This window comes from Medicago truncatula, chromosome 1 (assembly GCF_003473485.1).
Source record: "Medicago truncatula cultivar Jemalong A17 chromosome 1, MtrunA17r5.0-ANR, whole genome shotgun sequence".
NCBI classification, from domain to species: Eukaryota; Viridiplantae; Streptophyta; class Magnoliopsida; order Fabales; family Fabaceae; genus Medicago; species Medicago truncatula.
Genome location: NC_053042.1, coordinates 3,278,169 through 3,302,109, shown reverse-complemented (window position 1 = coordinate 3,302,109; position 23,941 = coordinate 3,278,169). Strand labels below are relative to the sequence as shown.

Sequence of the window (23,941 nt, the reverse complement as noted above, 5' to 3'; positions counted from 1 at the left end):
ATGCACTTGAGATAAAATTTTGGATGATTTTTCTTACACATAATAGAGAAATATATTTTTATAGTGTTGAAAATGAAGAGAAAAAAAATACAATATTTTTTAAATATACAAGGTTCAGCTCGCGTTCCCAACCTACCTTCGTCGTTATCTACAAGGTTCTCAATGTTCTTCAAGGTTTGACAAGGGTCGGGTTGTTGTGTTGCTCTTGGTCCTTCTGGATGGTGGTGGTGATTTTGGTCGGTTTGCATCAGGTTTTCCTCCACCACGCCGGAATAAGGAAGGGTCACTGATATGCTCGAAAGGGCTCGAATGCTTGTTGTTCTTATAACAAGAAGTTGATGGTACATGGATCGAATTTTGTGTTGGTGATCGGTCCATTCGCCAGCTTTTGAGCTCAGGTGGAGACTCTCAAACAATCACTATTCATCTTTTTTGTAAGTTGGTTTTACGCGGGTTCGTTAAGTTGCGCTCGTGATGAATATTTAGTTGTTATGATTAATTAGGGTTGGGTCCATTACATAGTTTTGTCACTTTTTTTAAGCAAGCAAACTTACGATGTTTCATTCATAATAATATTAGCAATACAAGAAAGAATTACATCAAAAGTATTATGTGAAGCATGGGATAAGGTTGTTCGTGCAAGAGCATGAACGCTCTTGTTTGCTTGATGCCTAATAAAAACAACTACAAAGTTGTTAGCCTAATAAAAACAGCTACAAAGTCGTTATAGTGATCAAGTAAAGTTGTACAATTTTGGATAATCGAAGAGATTAATCTAATTGTTTTGCACATCATCTACAACCATTTTACAATCCAACACAAAAATCATCTCGTGGTATCCCAAGAAAGAAATACATTGAATGCCTTAGCACAAACTCCATTTTAGGATGATTACATTTTTGTGCGGACTAACTGGGTCAGATCTGATGTCTATCCTGTCTTTGTATTTCATATTGTTTTATTTTGTTACATATTTCTTTGTTTTTGTTTAATACAATTTCCGTCTGCTTTTAAAAAATACAATGTTTTGTCGATATCTTCCTTAAAATACATGTTTTCTCGATATCTTCCTTTTAAGCCGGTTTTAGAACCTATTTAAAACTTATCCACGTATCAAGTAAAAATAATTTAAATTGCATGATGATAGATTGACTTTGAATTCGTTTACAACCGATTTAAAAAGTAATTTACGAATAATGATTCTTTATGTGTGCAACTTTGCAAGAGAGAGAGAATAACGTCCAAGAAACTGAAAAGCTATTCTTTAAAGAAGAATCAATAATCAACCAAAAATAGGACAATAATGCATAAACCGTTTCAATTGAGTGCACACATTACATGATCCTAATAGAAAGCAAAAGTCAAGTAGTAATATGATAGTGACATCTAATCCAATGCAATATACCAAAAGTGATGAACTAATTATGCACCTTAATTCCCCTTCCTTATTATATTACTACCGATTAGTGCGCACTCTAAATAGAGTAAAGCCTTATAAATTAAGTTTGGATAGTTTAACTCAATTTGCAGGGACGTTGCATAATATATGTAGGGGTTGGGGTTCAAACCCCGGACATCCCACTTCTTTACATTTAAAATGTGTGAGCTTCAGCCACTAAACTGCTTGACAAAAAAAAAATTAAAGTTGGATTTAAAAGATTTGTTTTTTTAAGGAAATCGAAAGAAGTGTTAGTTTTCTACGACATAACAAACAAATGTAGAAATTTCAGCTTAGAAGATATGTCCACACTTAAAGTTTGTTTGAGAGTTTAGGATGAAAGAACTTTAAAAGGAAAAAAAGTGAGGAATGATAGTCCTCCGATTTTAGTGATGAGTTTTTGTTTCTTCTTCATAATACAAAATCTAATAATTTAGTGTAACTTATAAAATGTATTAGATGATTATTATAAATAGTTTAGACAAATTCTTTACGTTATTCCCATGTTACTATAATATTTTCAAAATTTAAAACATATCAATTATAAGAATTATTTCATCATTCTCTATAAAGTCACTCTTTGAAATAAGATAGAATATTTATCTTTCTTTTCCACTTTTTCTCCCTCAAAGCCCTCTCTTCAAATGCTCAAATAAGATTACTTCACATGAAAATAACGAAAAAAAGAAAGAAAATAATAAAGTCTTATATTTTCACATGAATTGGCACATTGTCTTGATTGAATGTGAAGGGAGTTAATTTTACATGGTATGACATTTTGGTTTTGTTATGAAAGATGGTACGACATTTTTGTAACTTTAAATGTCAACTTCCAGATGAATTGTGATATGGATAAAGATGATGGCAATACAAAGCTGAGGTCGGAATGGAATATCGACTCTTCTTCATGGGCCTCTACTTTGACTTTCTGTTAAGGAACAACTGCCCCAACGACTTAGGTGAAGGAATTTAAATAACATTAATTAACTAAAAATGTATATATATTATTTTCTTGTAATAATATATTTTTTTAGTACCAATGTACCTTGTGTTTCGTTAAAAAAAATAATAATACTATTATAATATAGCTTCATCAATGACTTTCTAGAATGAATGTTTAAAGTATGACAACGAGCGTGGATGTTGGTTACACCATAGTAAAAATTGATTTTGAATAAAATAATTTTATGAAGTTGATTTCACTTAAAAATGAGTTGAATAAAAAAGGATTTATGATTGAATATATTTACATTAAAAAATGATTTTTTTTTTTTTTTTACAAAAACAAAACGATATTCATTCATTATTCAAATTGATAAAGTACATCAAATATAAACGTCGCTAAAAACGTAAAGAGTGAAACCGCGAACAAACACACATCACCCAAGTTAATAACATATAACGGCAAAATGCCTACAAATAATATGATAAAACCTAAATCATCGAAATATCCATGATTTCGGATCTGCAACGTTGACGCCCAAATCATTGATTGTATTTGTAATTGACTGATATCGATCTTTCAATAGGAACTAAACAAACACCGCGACAAGATGCGAAATCAAATGCCGCACAAGACGACGAACAACACATAACACTTAGACGACGAAATCACAAAAAACACAAAAGGAAACACTTATATGTGATAACCACTTATTCAAATTGAAAAAAAAAAAGGGGGAGGAAAAGATGTAGATGGGTGATTGTAGGTTAAAAAATGACCTAAAACCACCCCTCCTTGATGAATGAAGGAGAAATAAAATTTAGGGAGAAGTTGGAGTTTTTCTAACTAGAAAACTAGGGTTGGCTACTCTTCATCTTATCAACTAATACATTAAAAAATGACTTGAATAATAAATTTTAACGTAAAAACTATGTTTAAACTAAAAACTCTGAATAATAACTTCAATCATGATTCAAAAATGTCTTGTTGGCTGGGTTGGGAGTTTGTGATGCCTCTAGGGCTAGCCTAGCAGTTTCAGGCCTTTACAGGTTTAGGTGGGGGGAGGAAAGTTAGGTTATGTTTGCTTTTTGTTTAGCATGCTGTTATTTGGACCATTCGGGCGTCCCGTAATGACCTTATCTTTGCTGGTGGGAGAGGAGCCAATGGTGGACATAGTTAAACTCTTAGCTTGAAAGTGATTCCTGGTTAAGTGCCCTGCTAGTCTCTGTTCTCTCTATGAGTGGGAAGTGCAACCCGTCTGTGTTTGAGTCGGTAGGGTTTTGTGGTGGTGGTTGTTCCTGGGGCTGCTTGCGGGGTTGGGTGGGGTCGTATCTCCCCTTCCTTCCTAGTGTGGCTTTCAAGTTTTTCTTGTTGTTTTTTGTACTTGCAGGTGTTTGTTGGGCTTGCTGTTGTGGTTAGCTATTGGCTTTTTGGTACTCTTTTTCTCAGTTTCTTTTGGTGTTTTGGCTCTTTTAGGGGTTCTTTTGGGTGCGCCTTTGGCTCTGTCTGTGGGGCCTGAGGTGTTCCTTTAGGTGGTGGTTGGTGGAGTATCCCTTGGTAACTCCTCTTGTGTATATCCTTATTTATTAATTTTGTTAGATCTGCATCAATTTAACCTAATTTTTTTCGCTCATTTGCTTTATTAGGTTTGCAATTATTTAACCTAACAAATTCCATCTAAAAAAAATGCATTGCACCAATTTCATTCCTATCCTCTTGCATTTTTTTTTTGAAGGAAATATTTTCTACACTTATTTGATGCTGCACGTTTATTCTAGAAACTATGAGTATATCAATGATCACGTTTGATGCCTTCTATTTTATACTTTTTTTTTGGATTTTTTTTTGACAATTTTTTGTACACTTTCTTATTTAAGGAAATATTTTGTACACTTATTTAATACTAAAAAAAAATGGATCGCACCAATTTCATTCCTATCCTCTTGACTTTTTTTTTTTTTGACAATATTTTGTACACAATACTAGAAAAATTCATCGCACTAATTACATGCCTTTTTTTTTTTTTACAATATTTTGTACACTTTTTTTTAACCAATTTCATGCCTTTATTTCATTCCTATTCTGTTGCCTTTTTTTTTGACAATATTTTCTAAACTTTTTTAATACATTTACAAACAAAATATCCTAATTTCCATGCAAACTCGACTACCCTAATTTCCATGTAAACTTGGTTATATATACCAAGCCCTAAATGTGTTTCTCTCAACAACAAAAAAATCTGTAAACCGTGTAAAAATTTCACACACAACACAAAAATCATATATTTTGATATTTAGAGCTTTGCAAATGGAAAGACATGACCTTACAACTTATTTTTTTCACCGTTACCAATTATATATTGCATTTATTATTCGTATGTCAATCCCTTTACAATAAACCCGAAGCGGAGCACGGGTCAAAAATCTAATTGTTCTAACTTTTTAAATTTATGATTGTGTCTATATTTTTCCATTAAAAAAATTATACTAAAAAACAATCAAATGTCAACATTAATTTATAACTTCAAAATCAATTCTAACCGCTTAAAACGTGAAACTAATCATAGACTTACATATTAGATTTTTTTTTTCATCTGCAAACGAAATTATAGACACAATCATAAAATCACACACAATTTTGACATACCGAGTTTAAACTTAAAACAAAAATAAGGGTGTTAGGTTTAGTTAGACATTCCCTTAAAAAAAAAAAAAAGGTTGAGTTAGACCTTCAAGCCGACAATACAGTTAAAAAAAGAATTTAAGCTGATAGAAAAATGAAATGATATTTGAACATTTATTTTGCAATAACTTTTGTGACAACTTTTTCTCTCGTACTCACATTATTTTTTACTTTATCTCTCTATTGCTTTGGTTTTCGTACAAATATATATTTTTTCTTTGTAAATTATGGTTATTCCAAAAGTTGTCGACCATTAAATAACACTCCCAATAGAAAATTAGGGAGGAGCCGGCCCCATATAACGGTTGGAAAATCTTAAGAGTTAAGGGTGTGTTTGTTATGGGACCCACACGTTTGTCTTTTGACTTGTTCCTTCCTCCTATTCCAAAGGAAACTTGTTGCCACTTGCCAACAACGAGCAAGGAATCAAACAAAGACTTGCAGCAACAACAATTTTAACTTTTTTCCCACTAATCAGCTTTTCACGTTTGTGCCACTTCTCCTATTTCCAATTATTTTATACATCAAACACATTATTATAAACTTTATATTATATACTTATACACATTACCCTTTCCCTTCACCATTTTCCTTCAAAGCTCATTCAAAACATCAAAAAGCTTAAGGTTCGTGTACCTTAATTAACTACCAATAAGGTATTTTTCTTCTTCCAACATTTGACTTTGTCCATTGTTGATGTCAAACTTATAAGATAACATTACATTGATTATACGGTTGGTTCTTAATTGACTTAATTCACAATTTATTATTTATTAATTTTCATTCATATCTTCTATATATAATGCCTATGATCATATCATATTAATTACAATCTTGATCTTTTATGATGATTAAATTTAAGTTGCTGATTCTTGTGTTAACAATGTCTACAGTGATAAACAAAATGGCCACAGCAGAGAATGAATATACTCTTGATACAGTGAGGGAGACTTTGGTTAGACAAGAAGATACAATTGTTTTTGGTCTTATTGAGAGATCAAAGTTTCCTTTTAATTCTCAAACTTATGATCAGAATTATCTTCAAATCCCTGGTTTTTGTGGCTCATTGGTTGAGTTTGTTTTCACCAATACTGAGATTGTTCAAGCTAAGGTTAATATTTATTATGCTCTTTTTGGATTTACTTATTTGAACTTTTTGTTACTGACATAAGCATTTACGAGACTATCTTGAAGACCATATGGAAAACAACTATTAGTTGTTTTTAGCTTTTCAAAAGCTCCAAGATAGTTTATGAAAACAACTTATATGAAAATAGTTAGACTTTAGTATCTCGAACCAAACAAGGTAGCTCGGTTGGGTTGGTGAGCTAAGGGACGCATAAGAGTTGAACCCTGAAAACTAACACAATCATTAATCTACTAACATTTGTTTATTAAAAACCAAGCAGGTCTTAAATATGTTGGCTGATAATTTCTCTGTCAATCTAGCATAAGTTAGTATGTTAAGTCATTGCAAAATCCATAAATAGTTCTGAATGTTAGGTGTTGAGAACGAGTGATACATTTATACTGTACTTTTTTATGGCATGAAATTTCTACAGAACTTCTGCATTATCTAGTTTATAATTTTCTGCTTCTGTTAATCATTGTTGATCAAGTTTCTTCACCTAGGGATATATGAACTTAGGGCCTATTGGATTGTATTATTTGAGTTTATTTACCGACATAAGCACTTGTGACACTATTTGAGAGAATTTATACAAACTACTTATGACATGTCCATAAGTTGTTCTCAGCTTATTTTCATAAGTTCTCTAGAATAGCTTATAAAAACACCCTATAGCTTATATGAATTCAATTTGACTTTACTTGATCCTTTGTTATATAAATAGCTTATACATTAGAGCTTATATGATAAATGCTTATGTTATAAGCACTTGATTAAGTTGTTTATTATAAATCTCTTTTAATGCTTGAGTGGTTGCTAAGTATTATGTTATTGCATTTAAAAGAATATTTGTGTGTAAAATAACGTGATTATATTACAGGCTGGAAGATACAAAAACCCTGAAGAGAATCCCTTCTTTCCAGAAAATTTATCATTGTCACTTGTTCCATCTTACCCCTTCACAAAGGTAATTCATCAAAACTGATATGATTTTTCAATTTCCACAGTTAATACAACTTAGAATAAAAATGACTTATTTTAAAATCAATTCCATTTGTAGTTTTTGCATCCTGGAGCCGCTTCGATTAACATAAACAAGTCCTTATGGAAAATGTACTTTCATGACCTGCTTCCATTGTTCGTTGCTTCCGGTGATGATGGCAACTATGCACAAACTGCAGCTAGCGACCTCTCATTGTTGCAGGTAAAGTTTTCTCTGAAAAATGCTATTTTAGGAATATATTTATGGATAAATATATGTAGAGCAATGCATATGATTAACAATCAGTTCAATTTTCATCAAAATAGCAGTCTCAAATACCATAAGCTCTCTAGGATAAGCACTCCAGAAACAACTTATGACATGTTTATAAGTTGTTTTCAGCTTATTTCATAAGCTCGCTAGGATAACTTACGAAAACAACTTACATTTTATTTTACCTTTTGTTATAGAAATTCATTATACATAAGCATTTATATTACAAACGCTTATGCTAAAAGTGCTTAATTAAACTGCTTATCCAAATAGAGCCTAGTTTTGATTCTGATTTTCCATTTTACAAGATATCTGCAGGCCATTTCTAAAAGAGTTCATTATGGAAAGTTTGTAGCTGAAGTGAAATTCAGGGAATCTCCTCAAGACTATGAGCCTTTAATTCGGTCTAAGGTATAAATTGGTCTCAGATTACCGAGTGTTGGCATTTTAGCTCCATCATCATTCTTATATCTTCATAAGTTTAGTGTCATAAAATTTGAACATGAGATTATCCTTTTGCATTCCATGATTACTTTGTAAGTTCTACTAAATCTTCTTATTCAAGTAAGTGAATGGTTTAGTCATTGAAACTATAGGTGTTGGACAATTTGATTCCTGAAATTAATGAAATTTCAAAATGGTTTTTGAGATATCCAAATTACAAGACTTCAATTTCATAAACTAAATTCTTGACACACTGTTAGAGAGTTATATTAGACTTAAATGAATAATTTAGCTATTTAGTTTAAGAGTAAAATTATATTAGTTTGTCCTTCTTTTGAGTTGTTGCTAGTTGGGCCTTAAGTTAGGTCTTTAGTCTTAAGCCCATTAGGGTTACCATCCTTCCTATATATAGTGTCTTTGACACACTATCCAAATCAATGAAATGAATCAAAAGTTATTTTATTTTATTTAGTTTATTTATCTTTATTGTTTTATTGCATTGTTTCTTAAATTTCCAGCAATGTTGTTCTAGCCCTCTAACACACACCCTTATCACACGACCAAAATTGAACATCAGGAGCGTGGTCTAAGTGGCTTGATAGTGGTCGCAGATGGTCTAATATATCTTAACTAGACTTTGATATAATTTTAAACCGGCTTGTAGAATGAAATTATAAATTTAATTTTTGACCTTATCTCATTAAATGCGAGACATTGGCACATAGATTTCCACCTAAAATGATACATTCTTTTTAATTGTAGGACAAAGAAGGGTTGATGAAATTGTTGACATTTAAGAGTGTTGAAGAGATGGTAAAGAAAAGGGTTGAAAAGAAGGCAACATTGTTTGGGCAGGATATAAGCCTTAACAGCAGTGATGACAGTAAAGGTAAACAAAAGTTTGATCCATCAGTGGCTTCTAAGTTGTATGAGAAATGGGTAATACCTCTTACTAAGGAGGTTCAGGTTGAGTACCTACTGCGCCGGTTGGATTGAAACCATTATTATTTCAATGTAATTTCAAGAAAGGAACATATAAGATCATTGTTCAAAAGCTTAAGTTTATTTATGTGATTCTTCCTTGCCAATTTATTGTGACTTATGTGATTCAGAAAATAATATGAATTTTATAGAGAGGGTGGGAGAGGAGGAATTTCAATGAAAGGGAATGTTAACTTATATTTGAATCATTTGTAAATTTTATGTGACATTTAACATATGATTATTGGGGGCAAATATCCATTGGAAAAAGGGATTAAGATAACCTTGATATGTAACATCACAATCTCATCCCATTATATATATATGGTCAGGCCATTCTATTAATATTTAAATAAAGGATTAAATAAGTTTTTCATCCTTAATAAATTATTAATTTTGTTTTTCATCATCATAATTACAAAAAAGGGACATGTTTGTGTGTCTATTAAATTTTTTAACATGTTTGCGTCCTTAAAATTAAATTATCAAGAACAAAGAAGGTTTAAAAATCATAAAATTTAAAAAAAGAAGAAGATATTTTACAAAAATTTGTCAATAATCAATCATACATTTTGATTTGCTAATTCTGAGTGCATGCCAATTTTACTTTTAGGAAGAGAAAAAGATGAAAAAAGAATGTGGTTTGTGGGCTCTATCATAAGATCCAATATAATCAATTGGTTCAGACATTGTTAGTAATGGTACTCGAGCAAGGAATTTAATGATACTCTAAATTCTTTTTTGTGTTTATTAAAAAAAACTTCTTTTGATTTGGTTACACAAATATTTAATAAAAAAAAATCCAAATCTTACATAGTTTTGATTACTGTGGTCTGTGTACCCACTTTTAGTCAGGTCACCATACAACTATATTTAAACGACCGATGACTACTACATACAAATCATATTTTTCGTTTGGTTATCACAAAGTTTCAATAGAAATATGAATTTAATAAATGGTGTACATGAAGTGACTATGTTAAATCGAATTTTGGTTCAATCACTATGCAAATTCCAATGCCAATGACTAAAACGAGTTCTCTTTTCTTTTGGTCATTGATATATATTTTTTAAATACAAACTAAAAAATATGAGTAATAACTAATAACCGTGTTAGGTCTATTTTTGTTTTGGTCATTAGGCAAATCTCAAAAACTGAATCATAATTTAAAATACACCAATAAGTAGATATTTTGTATTGGAAAGGTGTGCTATTTTGAATTATCCATAACATCTGCAGATACGTAGGGAGCAAGAGATCACTTTTTTAAGCACAAATAATAAGTGTGATCCACACCTTTCATATCAAAACTATTGCAGAGAAATTTTTTCACCACGTATAGAAAACATTCATCAATTCTAGCAAGTAAACTGTCATTCACATACAAAATAAAGAAACAAATTTTAGTCCTATGACCTTCTAGTATATAAAATTGATCCATAATGTTTTCTATGAATCCAAAAAAAGACATGACATTGTGAAAGCTTGTTTGGAGTCCATATATAAATTTCTTAAGCTTCCATAACAAATGCTCCTCACCACCAGAAGAAAAGTATTCCAGTTGTTCCATGTAAACCTCTTCATCTAGATCTTCATTCAAAACTAGAGTTTTCATATTCATTTGATGTAGTTCTAAGTCAAAATGATCAAATAACATTAAAATGATGCGAAGAGAAAAATATGATTTTTTGATATCTCAACGACTTTTTTTTTTTTTTTTTTTTTTTTTTTTTTTTTTATGACATATATTGTTGATAAGACCATAAGTTATAGATATACTTTTTTTTTTTAAAAGGCCAAAGACAGAATAGATCAACAACATCCCTTCAAAGCACAAGGTGCGTCTAGAAGGGATAAGAAAAAAGTACACAATACAGTCAGACTAAAGAAAGTAGCCAACAAAATGGAAAGAAAATTACAAGTCGAAGAAGAAATTTGGTTGGTGCGTCTTCAACCACTACCAAGAATGGAGCTTATTTCAATCTAATAACTGGTCCATCAATAACTATTTGTTTCCCTAAAAAAAACTATCTGTTGTTAAAAATACAGTCATATTGCGCTTTCTAAATAATCCAAATGCAAGCGAGTCAACCCGAAGACAAAACCTGATATCCTTCCTGAACATATGCATCCAACAAATTGTAAAACACGCTCCCGAATGTCATTAAGGTGAGCTGTTGAAATTCCCAACTAGCTGAGAAGAAAATACCAAATATTGTCGTAGAAATTACAACCCATAAAAAGATGATTAATAGATTCTTCTTTACCACGCCCTCCAGAACATAACGATCATCCTCCATTTAACACACAACGACAAAATAAATTGTTCTTTGTTAGAAACATTTTCTAAAATAATCTCCAAGCGAATAACGACACTTTAAGATGTACACCTTTGTTCCAGGTTAATCTTAAATGGATGTCATCGTGAGACTGCTCAGATTGGATGATGATCTGATAAGCTTCTTTAATTGTATGCCCCTCATAAGAGTTATGGTACGAGTCCCATTTGTCAACAACATTATCCTACAAAAAAAAATGTTAACTAAAAGAATAACACACTGATTCAATTGTTCCTCCTCCCAAGAAAAGAATCGTCTTCTCCACTACTTCTCCACTACAAAAATTGAAAACAAAATATTTAGAGGACCAAAAATCGAAGAAGAAATTTGTAGAGGGGTTAAAACAAAATTTTAGTATATTTAAACGACTAAAAACATATTTAATCCATTTTTTTTTAATCCTTATCATTTTAAATAATAGACTGGGCACTTTGTGTTATTCCCAACCCTAACTAAACCCTGTGTTTAAATCCTTTTGATTCCCAACCGACTAGGTCTAAAAAATTATAAACCCTAAAACAATTGGAACCAACCTTTCCACAGTAGTTTCTTTCTTTACCAGATCCTCAGTCTTTTCATCCTTTCACAGTGGTTACGTTATTTATTTTTTTGAAGGATTCATTGTGGTTACTGGTTAGTCATTCGATTTTATTTTTTATTTATATTTTACTCACTAAATTTTTTTTCTCTAATTGATTACTGGTTTTTTGTTTGTTGTAGCAATCACTTTCACAAGGTTGTTATTACGTTCTTTTTTCTGGAACTACTCAATCGGTACCTTGACAATGGTAATTTCTCAAAGCCTTATTCTGTGCATATAATATTCATTCCATCAGTGAATTTCATTATACTGCCAATGGTAATATATTATCACACAACATTATATTGTGCTCATGCCAAATTATGACACTATACTAAGACCAACCTTGTAATATGATTAAGGTCAAATTGATCAATTTAGTTAGAAAAATATATACCCAGTTAAAAAGTGTTTATATGCATGGTCAAATGTTTAAAAACGATAATTGAGATTGTTATAGATTTATTGAGATTGTTGCATTGAGTTTCAAGGTTCTCTCTCTCGGTGGACCTAGCTAAAATTCAAGTATACAATTTTTTTTAGAGGAAAATTCTTGTATATATTATACATATATAGATACATACAAATACACTAACATAGTATGTTTTCTGATCCTTGTTTTGAATATGAATTATGTCCATCTGAAGGGGAGAAAAATAGCAAACACTATTCGCAGAACGGTGATTGGCGTGGAGCCGGATAGAATTAGTTGCTTACCAGGTCATGTAATAGATCAGATTCTCTCATACTTGCCAATTAGGGAAGCAGTGAAAACAAGTGTTTTGTCCAGTGAATGGAGGAATAAATGGCACACACTACCAAATATTGTGTTTGATTTAAATTGTGTCTCTAATATTGAAGCTATCAAAGATCCTTCAATTTTTATGAGCAAGCTGTTGAGAATTGTTGATCATGTACTTCTACTTCATTCTGGACCGATCAACAAGTTCCAGCTCTCCGACCCCGGTTGTGATCTCAGTGATGTTAACTCTGTGGCTGATATTGATCGGTGGATTCTTCGTCTAACAGAAAAGTCTATTAAAGAGTTCGTGTTGCAAATCTTTGTAGCGAAGAAGTACTATAAGATACCCCAATGCTTGTTCTCATGTCAAAGTTTACAGAATTTAAAATTAGACTGTTGTTGTATTCAACCTCCAACAACGTTTAAAGGCTTCAAGAACTTGAAAAGTCTTGAACTATATCAGGTTACAATGGCTCAAGATGCTTTTGAAAACTTGATATCCGGCTGCCACCTGCTAGAAGATTTGAAATTGTTATATCTTGAAGGTTTAACCCAACTTAATATCCATGCACCAAATCTGAAGAAATTTCTCATCGTTGGTGATTTTGTGGATTTTAGCTTTGACAACACTTTCCAATTAACTGAGTTAGGTTTATTTTCTTTTGACTCTCGAAGCAATCATAGTCAATTGCGTGGATGCTCAAGTAATTTGCTAAGATTCTTCGCTCATCTACCTCACATAGAGAGCCTTGTCATTAGCAGCCAATTTTTAAAGGTAAAAATTGTTTTTGCTCTTTAGTTTACCTCACTCCCTTACAAATTAAAAATGATCCACAATCTGATTTAGAGTCATTCTTCTATTGTGCTTCAGTATTTGGATGCAGGTGATGTGCCGGTAAAACTTCCGACACCTTGTATCAATTTAAGTTCTCTTTTCATATGCATAAGGTTCAATGACTTGAAACAAATTTTGGCTGCTCTTTGCTTGCTTAGAAGCTCACCTAATCTTCGAAGATTGGAAATAGCTGTAAGTACTCGTATTGTTCGGCTTGATTTTTCTATTCTTTCAAATTTGTGATTGCGCTTGCACGTCTTATTTTTGTTTTTATGTAAAGTTATTAATATCTAGAATTTGCAAACTATTTTTGCTTAAATTATTTATCTAGAGTCTTGGAATTTTGAAGATGTGAAGAGAAGTCATATATCAGTTGCAGTTTAGATAGATTTAGTTTCATTATTAGTGCAGTAGAGTCATATAAACAAGAGACTCTTGTACCACATTTTCTGTTTTAATCAATCTATACAATGTTACCTTTAGAATTTTAATATTCTATATGTCTCTCATTCATTACAATAATCCGCCGTTTGATCTTTAAATTTGTAAAAATCGAATGTAGGCAAAGCTTGAGAAACATACTGACCTTTTAACACCCGCCTCCTATTGTTGGAAAGATGTCTTTTTGGAGCCACCCGTGCCCCTCCGAGTGCGCCATGTGAGCATAAAAGGAATCTCTGACAATACATCTGAATTAGATTTTATCAGATTTCTACTTATGTATTCTCCCATGCTAGAAAAGATGACGGTGAAGCTTGAAATAAACGTCACACCCGAGTTGATGACAAAAATTATTCAGTTCAAGAGAGCATCGGAACAAGCTGAAGTTATTTACCAAGAGAATGATTCTTCGTAATGCTTTATCTCCTTTTCAAATCTTCTTATCTATTATGACTTTTAAAGTGGTTATGGCTTAAGTTAATCTTTTTGATAATGTGCCAAATTATGTGTTTGACACTATAATTTCTTATATTTGATAATCATGAACGTTCCTCAATCTTCCTCCTTGCTCAGATATATGTATTTCTTTTGTCTTGATATATCTCTCACATCTTCCATTTTTGTCCCTTTAATTATTTCTTGTATGCATTTATATGATATCTCTATCATTTCTTATATTAATTAGGGAGAAGTATTCAAACTAAATTTCTGCAACAATTTTTTTTCCCCTATCAATAATTGTATTGTTAAAAGATCTCTCTTCTAATATTTTACAATTTCATAATATATGGAAGTTGTGAAATATGTAATTCATTTTTTTTTCGAAGTATAAAGTCTACATTGAAAATCTAACCAGAGTAATTCATTTTTTTTTTGATGTTCCGTTCATTTTTGCTTTTCTCAAAATGCGATTATGATTCTTCTTTCTGTTTATGTTCTCAACTCAAAATTCACGGTTGCTTAATGAAAATGTTATACTAAATGAACCTAAAATATCTAACATAGTTAGAATCATACAATCATCTTGTATCAAACGACTTCCTCACTTACAACATCAATTCCTGAAGAAAAAAAAAGAACAAATTAGTCGACAATATTTTTAGTAAATTTGTTGTATACAATATGATTTGCGTATTTAATTTATATATTATATTTTATTTTGCTAGCCCATCCGAGATTTTATTCTTAATCCACCACCGAGTACAATGTATCAAAGTAAAAATATTAATGGCAAGAGTTACTTGATTAAAAAAATGATGATAAGATGTCAAAGTTTACTAGATGCGTAATTATGCACATTCACCACTACTACAAACTCTCGATTTTCCTGCGGATTTTGCCAAAGATTTAGGTTCCTAGGTAATGCCTTCTTGAGTAATTGTTTCATTAGGATTTTAGAATATGCAGAAAAGGTACATCCGCAGGAAACATGAAAAAATCTGTAGGAATCATTCGGTCAGTGCCTGAGGAGTTTTGCTGCCCGTAAGCACTTTTTTATGAGATGAAACTTCTACAGAACATTTACATTATCTAGTTTACAATTTTCTGCTTCTGTTAGTCATTGTTGATCATGTTTCTTCACCTAGGGATATATGAACTTAGGGCCTATTTGGATTATCTTATTTGAGTTTATTTATTAACATAAGCATTTGTGAGACTGTTTGACGGAAAATTTATGGAAAAGCTTATGACATGTACATAAGTTGTTTTCAGTTTATGTTCATAAGTTCTTTAGAATAGCTTAGGAAAACACCCTATAGCTTATATGAATTCAAATTGACTTTACTTGATCCTTTGTTATATAAATAACTTATACATTAGAGCTTAATTATATGATAAATGCTTATATTATAAGCACTTCATTAATTTGTTTATTATAAATCTCTTTTAACTCTTGAGTGGTTGCCAAGCATTATGTTATTGCATTTGAAAGAATATTTGTGTAAAATAATGTGATTATATTACAGGCTGGAAGATTCAAAAACCCTGAAGAGAATCCCTTCTTTCCAGAAAATTTACCATTATGATTTTTTAAATTTTGTTTTTCTTCATTATAATTAAAAAAAAAAAACTGATCTGTTTCCGTGTCTATTAAATTTTTCAACATGTTTGCATCCTTAAAATTAAATTATCAAGAATAAAGAAGGTTACATCTTCAGTCGAATTCCGTCTAAAATAAATACCTACATTTAATGTCTGAAACATCTCAAGATGATTAACTATAGTAGAAAGAACCCATAAAAAAAAGAGCATTTTTCTTTTGAGGGAAAATAGCTTATAGCTTTTCATTATTAATCAAAGTCAAAATACATAGAGGTACATCATTAAAGACATGGGGACCAACTGAAAATATGGCCTCTGTAGCAAGAGTATGAGCGACCTCATTCGCTTGTCTCCTACTGAACTCCACCTTAGAGTTTTCGAAAAAAGCATTACGACATCTTTTGCATTCCTCCAAAATTGAACCAAACTCGGACTCATCATTGCTACCTTTGTTAAAAAACTCTACAACTTTCTTTGCATCCATCTCAAAATCTACATTTGGAAGTTGTAGTTCTTGAGCAAAATCTACATTTGGAAGAGCATTATTAACCTCATTAAATTGACTCACCCCTAAAATTTACATAGAAAATATCATAAAATAAAATATTTTACAAAAATTTGTTCATAATCGTACATTTTGATTTGCTATTTCTGGGTGCATGCCAATTTTACTTTTCGGTAGGTTTTCTGCACATGCTTGTACCATTTTATATCCCATTTTTCAACAACCAACAATGCAAACAGAGGCATCCGATGCTTAATGAGTAGTAACATTGCCAATAAAAAGAGCTCTCTCTATCATTTTCTTCTCCTTTCTTTGTTTCTCTTTCTCTCTTCTTTTTCTGTTTTTACAAAACACAGTAGCCACTTCACGCTTTTTCATATTTTTCTTTGTTTTTATGGTCCCATAACAACATTAATTTATTGTTTCCTTTTTTCTTTCGTTAACCTTTTAAAGTAGGGTTAACGATCTTGCTTCTTTTTTTGTCAAGTAAAGAATGCTCAAGTGTCTGGACTAAACAAAAATAGTATAGATCAAATGAGAAATATATTTTTTTGATAAAAACAAGGTATTTTAAGTCAGGGAAATTCTCGTCAAGTATGTGCAAGGTGCCGAAAACCGGAACACCTAAAACCTCCAAAACCGAACACTACCTCACGGAAGTCCCATGAAAAGACCCGATGTAAACAACTAAAACCACCAAAACCCGTATCCCACAATCCGAATACCCAAACGCATACCCCAACCTTACCACCAGCGCCACAAACAACACCCCTGCTGCAAAAGACAATCCTGAGTTTCAACTCCACTCATAAAACAGACAATTAGACAAGTTCAAGCAACTGAAACTCCACCTATAAGACAATACCTTAATAGCCTCCACCATTTCGTCCACCCCAAACCTAGAATTATTGAAAATTATATTGTTTCTAGCTTTTCAAATTGTCCAAATCGACGCATGTCAAATAAGCCGGTAACCTTTTTGAATCCTCTTGTTACTGGCCACTCCATTGCAACACTCCCAATGAATGCACAAATCAGGGGTGTTAGGAAATTGAAACCGAGCCACCTCATTAAGCCATCCCAAACCTTCCTTGTAACTTCACAATGAAGAAATGTTGAGCTGACGATTCAATTGTCCGCACGCACAATACACAATTAAGGCAAAAACAAAGTAAGAAAGAGAGATATGGTTTTGTGTGTTACATTGTCTTATTTCTCTTACTCTTATTTAAAGTTCTAATATGCTTCCAACCAAATGTGAGATTTTTTTAAGTATATGGTGATTGTAAAAAATAGTTGGTTCATTATTAGTTGCACAATACAACATGTTAGACGACAAACTAACGTAGATATTGTGGTATTGTATATTTCACATTATTTCAAGTGTAATTATGCTACTATGTTCTATTAAAAATATAATATGAAAAATATTGTAAACACTCTTTTCTAACATTTTTTAACATTTACTTTTTTATTGAATGAAACTCGTATATGTATATATTTCTCAACACATTATGTGAGACTCATTTTTAAAATGTGACACTCATATGAGTTTCACTCAATAAAAGATAAAAACTTGAAAAACATTTGTCGGCCAAGTGAATTGTACATGCCACACCCTAACTAGAGGCGGAAAAAATGAACACTAACTAAAGATAAACTAATTTTATTTTTATTACGAAATGGTTATAAATAAAAAGTCACACAGTGCACCACCTCTTTCACTTTTTAGAACTAAAACTATAAACATAAATTGTTATAAATTGTTTTGCATTTTTATTTCCAAAAATCAGAAAACTAAAACTAGTTTTCAAATTGGTTTACCAAAAAAATTTTGTTAAATTTTTTAAAATTTAAAAACGGTTTTTGAAAAGTGAATTAAACAAATCTTTATCTTCTCAACTATATTTTGAGAAGACAAAAGCTCGTTTGATCCACTTTTCAAAAAGTGTTACTAAATTTTTAAAAATTGAAAACTACAAAATTTATTTAGTAAACCATTTTACAAATAATACCTTTGAATACTAGTTTAAGTTTTCGGGTTATGGAACAAAAAGGCAAAAAAATCTATAGCCATTTATGTATATACTTTAGTTTTTAAATAGGGAAAATAGGTTGTGATGGTGTAGCTTTTTATTAATTTCAATTTTGTAAATAAAATTAGATTGTTTATTTTTAGTCCACGCTCGTTATTTTCGTTGATTGCTGGTGTGTGACATACATTTCACTTAAACGTAAAAAAGAATATATATACATTTTAGTTATAATTTGGACATACCTTTTGACAAATGCTTTACAAGAATTTTCAGGTATTTGGTTACATTTACGGGTACCCTTTATATATAAATTTTCTTTGTAGTTCTTGAAAAATGACTTTTTTTTTTGAGTGAAAATTAAGGAAACATAATTACAAAAGTCAAGAAAATTTGCATCGAAAATTTAAGATTGAGTATATGTATGGATTCACAGTGAATTTGATAGAAAACTCCGGTGAGTCGTAGTGATTTTGCAAAAGTTATGAGGAATTTGCAAATTCACCGAGTTTATTTATTTTCTTGCAAAACCGATTTGTAGAGTGAAAGATATCTCTGAATAATAAAATTATTTTTGACCTTATCTCATTAAATATGAAACTTTTTCTTTAGAGCAAATGTGAGACTCTTAACATTTACTTTTGGCACATAAATGATACATTCCTCTTAATTGTAGGACAAAGAAGGGTTGATGAAATTGTTGACATTTAAGAGTGTTGAAGAGATGGTAAAGAAGAGGCTTAAAAAGAAGACAACGTTGTTTAGGCAAGATATAAACTTCGACAACAATGATGACAACAAAGGTAAACAAAAATTTGATCCATCAATGGCTTCTACATTTTATGAGAAATGGGTAATACCTCTTATATAATTAAAAATGTCACGTTTACTACCATAGAGGTTGTACAACATGGTTATGGAATCTAGCTTAAAGTCCACATTACCCAATTGAAGGTCACACACCCACGTAGCGCTGATAACAATCTTAAGGCCTCCCCAAGATCCACATCAAAGAGTGGAGCCAGCCACTATGTTTGGCCAGCACAAAACGACCCTCGTCATCTCGAATGCACATGCCAACTTTGTCCAGAGCATGAGAAGAGGAAGCATCTACATTACATTCATACTTACCTAAACTCGGTTTAGGCCATTGCTTCTTATCCTCAATATTAGATTATCTAGCTAGTGGGTTCTAGGTCTCCATTCAAAAATGGAGTTTTCACATTCATTTGACGTAGTTTTAAGTGAAATGAACAACCGACACTAAATTGACACGAAGAGAAAAACATGAACTTTTGATACGTCAAACAACTTTTTTATGACATATGGTTTATAAGACCTACATTATAAATAAATTAATAAAGATTAAATAGTTATATTATCAAACTAATGAAATTTTATGATATTATCGATGATATGTCATAAAAAAAAAAAGTCTTAAGAGCACAAAACGTGAACTTTTGTTAAAAAAGAAGGATTAAAGTTAAAAACAAAATATTTAGAGGGCAAAAAATCAAATAAGATATTTATAGATGGATTAAATGAAATTTCTAGTATATTTAGAAGAAATAAAAACATATTTAACCAAGAACATATAATTCTTGTATACATACATAGATATATACAAATGCACTATAGTTTGTTTTCTGATCGCTGTATGTTCCCGTTGTTTTGACTTTTGAATATGAATCATGTCTATCTGAAGGGGAGAAAAATAGCAAAGACTACTCGCAGAACAGTGATTGGCATGGAGCCGGATAGAATTAGTTGCTTACCAAGTCATGTTTTAGAGTCATTCTTCTATTGTGCTTAAGTATTTGGATGCAGGTGATGTGCCCGTAAAGCTTCCGACACGTTGTATCAATCTAAGTTTTCTTTTCATATGCCCGTAAAATAAAACTTTCACATTAATAATAAGAAATCTTATGAATATTATTTTAAATTGAAATTACACTATTGATTATTCAACTTATTTCATGAAAATCTTATTGACTGTCTTTGTAGATATATATACTTCTACAATCAAATTCAAAAAGTAGAATTATCAAACAAAAATATCTCAAACATTTAGTTGCAACAACAAACTTGTTCGTCTTTGAAACAAAAACCCGATGATGCTTTACAAAAATGGTCACATAATTTTGGCATAGTTGGACAATATATCGAAACAAAGCAACGCTTTCCTGGTGGAAATACGACATCTCCTGCAACAATCATTTAAACTCCTTTAGAAATGCTATATAATATTTTCGACAATCTTTTGCCACTTCAAATTCATCTTGTATACATGTTCATAAAATATATGGCTCCTAAAACTGAAATTTAAAATATATACATAGCAAAAGTCACTGTCATATTTACAATCCAATTTTGTTTGAAAACACAACAAAGTTGAGTTATGAATCTAGTTTCTTACCTGCAACCATTACTGAAGCAATGCAAATAACTATAAATGTTAAAAGGATGGGTTTGATGCAAGATGCCATTTTGTTTTGAAAGTTTGACATTTACACCGTGCAATATACTATTTATAATGACCAGGGGGAAGTAATGTTAAAAAGTTTCATTCAAGTGAATATGTTTTAATTGGTCAAAAAATCAAAAGTGAATTTTATTTTTTTAAGGAAAAAGTGAATGTGTTTAAATTGGTCAAAAAGTCAAAAGTGAATATATATTTTAATAGTATTTTCTTATCACTTCCCATAAAAGATTTATTGTGATAGACTGTTACATATTTTTTTATACTGTATTTTAAACTTTGCATCACGTTTCTGCATAGAATTTATCATATTTTTTCATTGAGGAAGACAAAATTAAAATTAATATCGGTTAAAGGCAAAATTAAAATTAATATCAGCTACAATAATGACTGATTCACCCTTATATCTTATGGGATTTGAACTCCGTCATTTAGGGATGACAATGGGTACCCAATGAATAAGGTACTATAGTACACATTTCCATTCCCGCGTTTGAAAATCTTTAGTAGTCTTCCACATACCTTATGGGCACCTAAGTGTCCATACCCGCATCCATTATCCGAACTTAATCTATGAAAAGACAATAAAAAACATCACAACAACAACAACCACAACCACCAAGCCTTATCCCATCTCTGCTACACTTACTTGATTCTCATGTTGACTCTTAACCGCCCAACACTCTGTACCATAAAATAGCACGAATAGTAGTATTTAGCCAAATAAATACAAATCTAAAATATCCCTCGAAAATTAAAATAAAAACATTCAAAATACATATAAAAAAGTGCATACTAAAATAAACAAAGTATTATTATAGTAGGTTTAGATTTAGACTTAAATAGTTAAATAAATTAAATAATTATACACCAAAAATAAATAAAATATTTATTATATTATATAAATATGTATATGCGGGTTTTAGGTCTGGGTAGTATAGTACCCTTACCCGCGCCCATATCCATTAAAATTTGCGGGTAATTATCCGGACCCAAGCCCATACTAATAAAAGCGGGATTTTACCCTACCCATTGCGAGTGCCCATAGGATCTGGGTCCAATTGTCATCCCTACGGCATCATTTAAAATTACAATGTTAAGATTTTACCCTTGGGCCAACACTTATTTTTTGTGCTATTTTTTACTATTGTATATGTTTTAGTGGATAATGGATAATTTAAATTGATATTTTTTTTTTTTTTACAATTCCATCCCAATTTAAAGTACAATTGAAAAAGTTGTGAAAGGTGACTGATTTGTGGTTTAAAGACACCATCATCGTTGATGGTCTTTATTAGCTTACGTGTTGAACTATACCATAGTTGAGCACGACCTGTTGTTGGTATTTACTAAGAGATGCCATGAGGAGATATCAAGCTTCCATCGTCCGATTAGGGAGATAACAGTAATAGTGGACAACATGTCTTGTCTGTTGCATCTATGCATCAATGGCCATCTCTTGGACCATGATGATAAACAAATTAGAGAGACGGGGAATAAATGATGGTTGATCTGATAGGTGATGATCTGAAAGACGCTGACAATGAGGTGGATCTCAAAAACGGTACTCATGAACGATTCAGCTACCTAGCGAGGGTGTTTGTGCACTGTATGAAGGCAGATGGTGCAGCTGAGCCGGCTGGTGATATAAATGAGATGCAGCTAAACCGGGATTAGGATGTCTTGGTATATCTTATGTATTTGGTGAGTACTACCACGCTCTTTACTGACAAGATTTTCCAATATCTGGATTTGAGCTATTTTGATTAGTTTCGCAACCTCGAGTTGGTTAGCGACTTTGTGTGGGGGACGACTTCCCTGACACACGTGTACATAGGGATAAATGTTGCATGCAATCATAAGATTAGGCAGTCCGCTGACTACATGACACTGCTTCAGGTATAACAAAGAAATTGTTATTTACTTAAATTTTAAACATGTTATATTTTTTTTGTTTGTTTACTGATTAGTATATGTTGATGAAGACATAGATAATGGTCACAAACTCTTACAAAGCGCACCTGGATCAGATTATAGTTACAGATTGTCACCTCTACTTGTACGCTGCTCATCACCAGACACACGAGTTCGAGACCATCAGCCTTTACGCAGGTTGGATCAGATATGGACCTCACATGGTCCGGTATTTTTTGGAGCGAGTGCTGCATTAGTTTTGATTTGTTTAAACCATTCACATGTATCCATCTCAGTGTGCTCCACCTGTGACGACCCAGCAACTAGTGTTTTTGGTCGATTCCAACTTTCTTGATTGTGTACTGTCCCTTCAGGACTTGGGAGATCATGTGTTGCATAGTTTCAAGACTTCATACAAATACATATGCATGAGATGGTATTTTAAGGTTTCACATATGTATATGTTTCCCAGATCTACGGGAGATCCTCTGACGCCACCTGGGCAAAAGGGTGCTTGATGAGATTTCTCTCGAAGAGGAGGGGAACATGCAACATGTTGATATCGGCCAACAACTATGTCACATCATGAAGTGGACAAGTGTAAGCAGGGGGTCGAGTCTGGCAGGGATTGGAGTGTTATTTTTTTAAAATTTTGATGTGTGCAAATAATATGGTTTGATTCGTGTTGAAGAATCGACATAAATATGCAAATATGTGTGCTCTCAGCACAAAAATGTATGTTTTTTGTACTTCTACTGTTCGGATTATATCATCATGTTTTACTTATTCGGATTATTTAATCTGATGGGGGATTCAACACATTTCAGATTATTTAATTAGAAATTTTAAGTTTATGTTTCGAATTGTACTTTCCAAACTCACTTGAAACAAGAATAGGAGGAAACAAAGTTAATTTAATGGCAAATCACATGGACCACGTATCAGACCGAAATATTTTTAGTATGAAAATATTTTAAATTATAAAATCCAAACAGGGTAAAATGATATTTTTGAAGGGCACGTGAAAGATAAATAGAGTGGAATTTTTTTTTCTTTCACAATGCTCTACAGCCCATTCACTTGGGTTAGTAATTTGATTTCCTGTCAGTATGCAATGCATTCTATCATATTTTTTCCCATCGTGAATTCGGACACAA

General features: G+C 31.7%; 2 protein-coding genes across 3 annotated transcripts; both read left to right on the top strand.

The window, feature by feature from the left end:
• Nucleotides 1-5,475: 5,475 nt before the first annotated feature.
• On the top strand, nt 5,476-9,155 carry LOC11428755 (chorismate mutase 2). 2 transcript variants are annotated; one of them, XM_003588789.4, is made up of 6 exons: nt 5,476-5,719; nt 5,957-6,174; nt 7,073-7,159; nt 7,253-7,396; nt 7,766-7,858; nt 8,654-9,155. In XM_003588789.4, exons 2-6 carry the CDS (start codon nt 5,968-5,970, stop codon nt 8,885-8,887), a joined length of 765 nt encoding a protein of 254 aa, XP_003588837.2. In that variant the 5' UTR covers nt 5,476-5,719; nt 5,957-5,967; the 3' UTR covers nt 8,888-9,155. The 2 variants fall into 2 exon arrangements, with proteins under 2 accessions (XP_003588837.2, XP_003588838.2); XM_003588790.4 differs by lacking the exon at nt 5,476-5,719 and having other exon boundaries at nt 5,883-6,174.
• A 3,263-nt stretch (nt 9,156-12,418) lies between these two features.
• Nucleotides 12,419-14,225, top strand: LOC11432392 (F-box/FBD/LRR-repeat protein At1g13570). The gene is made up of 3 exons (XM_024777777.1): nt 12,419-13,238; nt 13,419-13,561; nt 13,932-14,225. The coding sequence occupies exons 1-3, from the start codon at nt 12,419-12,421 to the stop codon at nt 14,223-14,225; spliced, it is 1,257 nt and encodes a 418-aa protein (XP_024633545.1).
• The last annotated feature ends 9,716 nt before the right edge of the window (nt 14,226-23,941 follow it).